The sequence below is a fragment of the Teleopsis dalmanni genome, chromosome 1 (genome assembly GCF_002237135.1).
Source record: "Teleopsis dalmanni isolate 2A chromosome 1, ASM223713v2, whole genome shotgun sequence".
In the NCBI taxonomy this organism is placed as follows: Eukaryota; Metazoa; Arthropoda; class Insecta; order Diptera; family Diopsidae; genus Teleopsis; species Teleopsis dalmanni.
In genome coordinates this window covers 161981970-161990740 of record NC_051846.1, presented here as the reverse complement: position 1 = coordinate 161990740, position 8771 = coordinate 161981970, and the positions used below count along the sequence as shown (strand labels likewise).

At 30.1% G+C, this 8771-nt stretch overlaps 1 protein-coding gene across 1 annotated transcript; it reads left to right on the top strand.

The window, feature by feature from the left end:
- Window positions 1-6739: 6739 nt before the first annotated feature.
- Window positions 6740-7856, top strand: LOC119669178 (casein kinase I-like). Its single transcript, XM_038078990.1, has one exon. It carries the CDS (start codon window positions 6811-6813, stop codon window positions 7777-7779), a length of 969 nt encoding a protein of 322 aa, XP_037934918.1. The 5' UTR covers window positions 6740-6810; the 3' UTR covers window positions 7780-7856.
- The last annotated feature ends 915 nt before the right edge of the window (window positions 7857-8771 follow it).

Here is an 8771-nt window from a genome sequence, read left to right as displayed (position 1 = left end):
GCTCTTTTTTGCATGTTTGTCTCAATTCACTGATTTTCAATTAACATTTCTTCAATGAACAATCGTAAGAATTTGCAAGCCTTAAATATGTCATTGCGACATGTTCTCCTGCTCAACCAATCACACATTAAAATTCCAAGGAATCATCGTCATTTAATTACCCGAAACAGGAAGAACTAAAATAAAATAAAATTACAGAAAAAAAGGAAACGGCATATAAATGAAATGTGAATATAAGTGATCAGTTGAGGAAAAACTTGTGAAAATGATAATGACTTGGCGTAATTAAAAAATTAACAGAAAATGAATAAGAAAAAAAATTTTGTTTTTAATTGATTAAAGTAATTATATGCTTTTTACAAGGCAATAATCAACAAGAAATTGTTTAAGTATAGGTAGAAGTTTATTGATGCTACATCGATCGAGTGATCACAAATGGATATTTCAAGGCGAAGAGATACTCAAATTTTAATTCATTAAAACTACTTCTAAGCTAATGAAAAAAACTTGATATGTGAAAAATGCGGATAATCGCAGTGACATTTTCATTCGAACAGCGAGGATATAAAATAATATGACGACAAAGGTAGAAAGGATGTTTATTGCAGATTATAATAAATTAAGGTCACTTTTGTCTGTCTACGAAATCAACAAAATACGAGTAGTATGGGAGGATGGACTCCATTGTACATGACAAATGTAGACTTACACAAAGAATCGTAGAGTCGAGAGTGTGCAAAACTATATCAAAGACAGAGCAATGAAATTTTTCGATTCTATGAATGCAATTCAGAATTACACTCTTTCAAATCAAATATAATAAATATCCCGTGAGGAAGACATACTGCACTTCAAGGTATGTATACTTCTATAAAATAATTTAAATATCTTATCATAATTCAACAAATCTCTTATTACAGTGGATCATCCAATTGATCACACACACTGTTGAGTAAAAGTGTTTAAGATACTAACTAGCGTTCTATCAAGCAAAGAATGAGTTCTCCATGTTTTTTATGATATTCTTTTATAGTCAGATACAGAGTTTCAGAGAAACCTGTCGTTAACAAAAAGTTCAGCTATAAAAACTTATCTTAATCTAACAACATATCGTTTTTGTTAGTACTAGTCCAATTATAAAATTTTTTGATTCTTATATATCAAAGAATCATTTTAGACATATCATCTATAGATTTGCTACAGTAAAGTTATCGTCTTAACAGGGATACTCTTTCTACTTTTTTCAATAAAAAACTTAGCTATTATAAATACATAATTCCTGAAGAAATGCAACTGCTATAATAGTAGTTCCCAATCGGTGGTCCATGAGATAGTTAAAAATGGTCTTTGAATCAAATATAGCAGGTATGGGTATATAGCTTATAATTTGCTCACTGAGGAACGTACATATACTTGTAAGTACCAAGAATGTTCTTGCTAAATAACGAATATTACTTGATCATATATTTTTCGTTATATTAAGACATAAACTATATTATTTTTAATCACATGCGATAAGGTATGAATAATTTTAATATAGGTTAGTTTAACTTTAGAACCATATAAGTTTTAAGTGATATGCAGACATATTCATTAGCACTGCAAATTTGTTACTTTAAATTACACTTTTTGATTTACAGATAGATAGATTGTTATTGAAAAATGATTGACATATATATAGATAAGTTTAGTAACCATAGTATTAATAATATGTACTTATGTGTATATATTAATCACTATCAATTTATGATGTAAGATATAACATACGTATTTAATAAATATCTTTTAATAAATTAAAAATAAATAGTTACATCAAAATAAAAGAAAATTGCTTGTGATAATAGGGATAACTGGTACCAAGAGGAGTAAAGACGAATAAAAATTAATTTACAATACAAAAGATAGCCAATCTCAACAGACATATTCATATCATTCTAAGATCAGTGTTAATTGCATCAGTAATGAGATGTACTGAATTTTACTGTACGAATGGAAGTGAAATAAATTAAAGAATGCATTAATGAATTAACAAAGATATGTTGTATAATCAAACTAGTAAGATCTTTTGCCATAAACTACTTATCTTTGAACTAATAAAAAATACGTATTTCAAAAATTGTATCATTAAAGATGCTACTCGTACTGTATGGGAAAAAAGTACATAAGATAAATTGAACATCAGTAATTTAAACTTAAAAAAATGTAGTTCAATTCAGTTACATTTCTTCTTTGTAGTTATTTAATAAAATTAAATTTTCACATTACGGAAATGCTACAGTGAAAGTAATTGTAATAAAAAAGTTCTCCAAAAACGAAAAAAAATCTTTTTGGAAGGAAGTGGTACGGAAATGAATAAAGAAATTCAAAAATTATAAGAGATCATGATTATTTTGATAACCGATTTAATTGACTGTATAATTAAAATTACTTCTGTCAGTTATAAAATTGGAGTATATAGTGTACAAAATAAATACCAAGAAAAAAAAAATATATTGCATACAAATTTCATATCGATATTTGAGATGTAGCAAAAAATTCAATATACAAAATTCATTGTACTTCATTGTACAAAATGCATTGTACTTAAACAATTCCACCTAAACGTTAGAAACCTTTAACACCCACAATAGAATAGCTCTCTAACTTTAATTTACCAATTTGCTAAACTCATTTAAAAAACTATTTGGATGTTTTCGTCAATGGCTGCCGTTTTTGGTCATTCAGAACAGTCTGAGTCATCATATACAGTAGCAAAATGTAGATGACTGACTTTAAAAGTGGCCTTCTACTAAGCTAGTTTGAATCATTTTAAAGTGAATCATTTAATCCTAATTGAATTCTTTCGTATGCAGCAGCAGAAGGTAGTAGATTGATTTTTAAAGTGGTTTCCTTCTAAGATAGTATGCCTACTTTCAACGTTAATCATTTAGACCTAATTTAATTCTTTCGTACAGAGTATGTTCGAATTTTCTCTACAGATTATTATGCCATCATCGGCGTAACCTTGGACTTCAAAGTCATTATTACCTAGTTTTATCAGTAGTTCACCTACTACCATACTCCACATTAGGGGTATGATCACCTTCTTGAAGTATTTGCAGTGACATGACATGTACTAGTCGGTAATTCTACTCTCCTACTGCATATTGCTCTCATTCAGTGCGAGAGTGTGCTACTGATGCCTCTTTTGCAAAGAATTCATGACATCATGCAAAGGCTCGACTTTTTCTACTATTTTAAGTAAGAAGGATGTAAGCTAGATTAGTCTGAAGGATTCCGGTTGAGTCAGATTCATCTTACCCGCCATCGGCATGCAGACCATTTTTACTGTCTTCCGCATTGTTGACATATGACCAAAAATACAATGCTAGTTCTTGTTATACGAGTTATCGGATCTAGATGCTGTTCATTTCCGTTTTGGAGAAGTGTGGAAAAGACACCATCAGTACCTGGAGATGTCAGTGGTTTGAGCGAGTTAACACTGTGTAAATTTTATCTTTTCAGATTAAATTTGGAGAGATTTATATTTTATATTAAAAAAAAAATTATTTAAAAAGTTACACTTCTTGTCTTAATTTTCAGAAAAACTTAAAGTAGATTCGCCCGTGCGACTAGTGGAGTAACATTAGCATGACTTTCTCAGCATTACGTTCCTAGATAAGGTTCTATACATAAGAAAGAACAAATCATGCAAAAAATAATGCCTTCACGAACAGAATAGTATTGAAATTTAACAATTAAAAATAAAAATATAAAAATAATTAATTAATTCAATTATTCTACAGCTGGTTTATGATTTCGTTCTAATATAAACACAGCAAGTAAAATTGTTTATAAAAACTTTCATAGCAAAAGTAACAGAACTCCAGAAAAATATGCGAACATAAAAAAGTCAAGTACGGCTTTGGATCAGTTGGTTAAGGTGCGCTGATTCTGAGCTTCACAGAAGGACCTCTTCCGAGTTCGATTCCTGGGACTTGTAGTTTCAAAAATAATTATTTACGAATAATTAATACAAGAATTATTTCCAAGACCACTGATGATGGGTGTTTATACTCGAAAAAGCTGTATGGTCAATTATTTAAAATAATACAAAAAATAAAAAATAAAATTTTTGTTGTTGTAGTTCACTACTGTTCGAAAAAACATCTTTTATAAAATTTTTAGATATATTAACATCAATGAGTTCAAAACCAATGCAATTTCTTTACTTTTGAAATGAGTTGAGATTAAAAATAGTACTGTTGATGAAAGGATATTGAAGATTCAGTTACTCTAACCCTTTAGTACAACATATTTCTATAGTACATCGCAACATTAAAACTCTTTTGATTAATTTAAAATGATATTACTTGGCTTATATTTTTTTTGAACTCACTGATTCAATTTTCCAAGGTGGCAATTTAAAATATTTTCCACAAACATACTAATTTTTTGATCATTAAAAATCTGTTACTCATATGTAAACCTTTCCGCACACCCTATATATAATATAGTGTGACATGTACGGAATAATAATACTAATAGGTGTGTACAAAATTTATTTTTTGAACACGTTCATCTTAAATTCGAAATATAATTAAGTTAATGATAGTTTTGAGAAAGTCCATAAAGTCCATTAAAAAAGGTGAGGCATCAAAGTCGGTGATTTAGTTATTAAACAGGAATTTAAAAAAATCCTCTATATTCTTTGCAGAATATTATGATATACAAAATGTTATATAAGTTTAACAATTAAATTAATTAAATATTTAAAAACATTTCTAAAAATATATAATTAAGTAAATTATGCTAATTTGTCAAAATTTTATATGAAGAAAAAGTTTTATTAAAATATTAGCCAATTTAAAAGCTTTTATAACTTGACATTTAAGCCTTTAGGAAAGATTTATGACCAACTAATGGTAGCTTAGGTCAAATGGCTAACATATAATCTTGGTATTTAATTTATTAAAAAAAGTTAACAATTGTACATCAAAATAAGATTGTTAATTTGCTAAACTTAATCTTAATTTTTATTATGAATGAACTTATATGGCGAACTACAAAAGTCAAGTTATTGCTGACTTCCATTCACAGCAGACATTTCTGTCTGTATCTTAAGTTACCTGAAGACTAAGATGTAATATGAAAACCAGAAAAAAAGTTATTTAAATTTATTTTAGTGATGAACGCGTGTTAAATTTAATTATGATTATTACTTGTGTTTGAACTGTGAGAAAATATAACTTTTTTTGCTTATTTAAAATATAATTTAAAATATGGAAAAAGTTGAGGTCGCACGATCTTTGTTGGTGGAGTTTTGTATAAAATTCGGTTTTAATATTCCTTTTCCTGCATTGTTAACAGTAAAAATGATTTATTTACTACAAATATTATTAATGTATCTTATGTGAATATAGATCAAAGATTATTTTATATGTAATCAGACAATAAAAGTAAAAATTTTTAATTTTATCACATACGAGTATAAAAAAATCGCTCAGACAATATTTTCTTCAAGAAATTAATGGAAAAGAAGAAACCTTCAAGAGAACTAAGATTTATTAGTTCCACAGTTTTTCAGGCTCTAATTTTAGCTATTTTTATTGACAGCCAAGCGACAATTAAAGCTGTTTAGACTTTTATTAGAATGAATAAAAGAAAAATTATATTAAAAAATGAATAGCAGAAATTAGCAAGCTAAACCGACTAGCAGACATTATTCTCATTTCGATTCGTGAACTATTGGACATAGGAATATTAAAGAGAATGAAAACGCAAACGGTTTAGATGAATGCCTAATGCCACCGGTTTATGTTGCACTGAATATCGTTAAGAGAAGTACTTGTACTTTTGTTAGCTTGCAAAAAATAAATGGACTACACTTAGGTCATATAAAACTTAACGGTTAATACGGCCCTCATTAGACTAGATCTCAGCAACTCATTAAAAGAAACCACGTGAAAGTTACTGCAGTTATGTCTGATCACTGGAGCATCGTAGTGAAGGAACACTACCCATAGAAGTTTTGAAAATTTACAGGAAAATGATACCATTTAGAGTTTGCTCTGTAAATAAAACAGATTTTTAGGGAAGTATTTTATGTCAGAATATTTATCGTAAAAAAAAAACTGTTCAAATAACAATCTTCAAAGGGATGGATTCAGATTTTGCCTTCATTTTATTTATCAGGTTTCTTATGACAAAAGTGTACTGAGATGCCCAAAAATCGCTATTTATAGACAACAGAGAAATATCTGCTAACCTTCCAACCTCGTAACCAATTAACATTTAGCGATTAGAATAAAATACAAATAAACAGGGTATTGTCTCCTAACGGAGCGGAGCACCGCGACCATAGTTGATTTTTTGTGCTGCTACAGACCCAAACCGAATAGAAGACATTCTGCTCTTCGAATGAAAAGCAAAATGCAGCCGTTGAGGACCTTCTAATATCAGAAGATATTACTACCATAAGTAGTAACAACAAATTTTTTAATATTATTTCTTACAGATTTCTAGATATTAGTTGTAATAAAATATAAGACGACTTATGACTGGAAGTGTGTTTTCTAGGTGTAGTCTTTCATGATTTAAAAAGTAGTTGCTTAGTTTTCAACTTTAACTAAATTTTATATATTTTATGTTTAACTGTTTCAATAAAATATGAAGCAGATCTAGTTAACTTTGCTCATAATAACATCTAAATATTTTATTTTATTCATATTCAATTTATTCCTAAAAAAGTGTATTCGTTCAAATTTGTTGTCAGTTTAAATATTTAAAATTCCGTGCTGTCAGCTGTGTTCAAGTGCTTCGTCAGAAAGCATGTTTAGCTTCAGGAAAACAGTGAAATCCAAACCTCTCATTGATAACAGGTATAAAATACTTAACCAAATTGGTGAAGGTTCTTTTGGATATATTTACTTAGGAGAAGATACCAAACGAAAATTAGAAGTAGCCATAAAAGTAGAGAGAAAAAAAAAGGAACATAAGCAGCTAGATAATGAAAGAAATATGTATACTGCTTTAAAAGGAGGTTCAGGTATACCTTGTATATATTACTTTGGTTCTTACAATAAAACTAGAGTATTGGTTATGGAACGTTTGGGCCCAAATATAGAAGATTTGTATAATTTTTGCGGACGAGAGTTTAGTTTGAAAACAATACTGTTATTAATGGATCAATTACTTGATCGCATTGAATTTATTCATTCCAAAGGAATTGTGCATCGCGACATTAAACCACAGAATTTTTTAACTGGTGTGGAAGACAATAGAAATATCGTTTTTATAACAGATTTCGGATTATCGAAATTCTATTGTAATCCTAAAACAAAAAAACATAATGCCTTTTGTAGAAATAGAGAGTTGGTGGGAACGGCACGTTTTGCATCTATTAATACGCACACCGGTTGTGAACAATCTAGACGTGATGATATTGAGGCAATCGGGTATTGCGCGTTATATTTGCTGAAAGGGAAACTACCATGGCAAGGTTTAGTAGCAGAGACGCAGCTTCAAAAACATGAAAAAGTAGTTGAAAAGAAAATATCAGTACCGATAGAAGACCTTTGTAAGGGACTGCCAGATGAATTTGCTATCTTTACTAGATATGCTAGAAAATTACGTTTTGAAGAGTCACCTGATTATAATTACTTAAGGCATTTGTTTGAAAATTTATATACAAGTCTTGACTTTAAAAACGATGATATATATGATTGGAATCTTCTTAAAGCAGGATCAATTAGCACCAACAAAGAAGGAAGCACTTATGCTGTTGACAGCTTTTTGTAAATACTTTAATTATCAAACATATACAATTTTAACATAACAACAATTGGCACAATAAATTTTGCTTAATACAAACAGAATTTAATAATTTTTCTTTTTTTATCAAATATCAAATTAATATGGTATATGAAAGTCATTTCTTTTTTCATTATTTGGCACACATACTAAAATTAATTAATTAACTGCAAGTATTAAAAAAAAAATTAAAACAATTTAAAATCGAATTACAGCAAATGTAAATTCCATACACTAATGGACATTAATTTAAAGTATATATATATGTATGTACAAGGTGAGATGAAAAAACTGCAACAAAGTAAAACGCCATAATTTTTTCATTTTTTTAAATTTTGTTGAATGAAAGCAAAAAATGTCGGAAATAACATCAAATTTGAGAATCGGTTTAGATTTGTTCGAATTGGCCACCTTTGGCACGAACTATGGCCTTCAAACGGCCAATGAAACCATCACACGCTGCCCGAAAGTGGCTCTGCGGTATTTTGTCCCATTCTCGGCGAAGCGCTTGCTTGAGATGATCGACACTTTGGTATTTTTTAGTGCCAACCTTGCTTTCCAAAATACCCCAGGCACAATAGTCCAACGGATTGGCATCCGGAGATTTTGGTGGCCATTGTGCGGTGGAAATGAAGCGAGGAACCTCATTTCTTAACCATTCTTGGGTGGCGCGTGCTGAGTGCGATGGTGCTGAGTCCTGTTGGAATGTCCAAGGTCTGCGGCCGAAATGTTTGCGTGCCCAGGGCTTCAGAACTCCCTCCAAAATATTTTCGCGATAGATTTGCGCATTTAATTTGACACCACGGTCGATGAATACGAGCGGCGAGCGACCATCGGCTGTTATGGCGGCCCACACCATCACCATGGCCGGCTTTTGAGTTGTGATGGCCAACCGAAGTTGCAAATTTTCAGCTGACCTCTCTGGCAAGTAAACACGATCATTTTGTTTGTTTACAAACTGCTGGATAACGAATGGTTTC

Coding starts and splice junctions, on each gene's coding strand:
- LOC119669178 (XM_038078990.1), top strand. CDS start 6,811: ATGTTTAGCTTCAGGAAAACAGTGAAATCCAAACCTCTCATTGATAAC.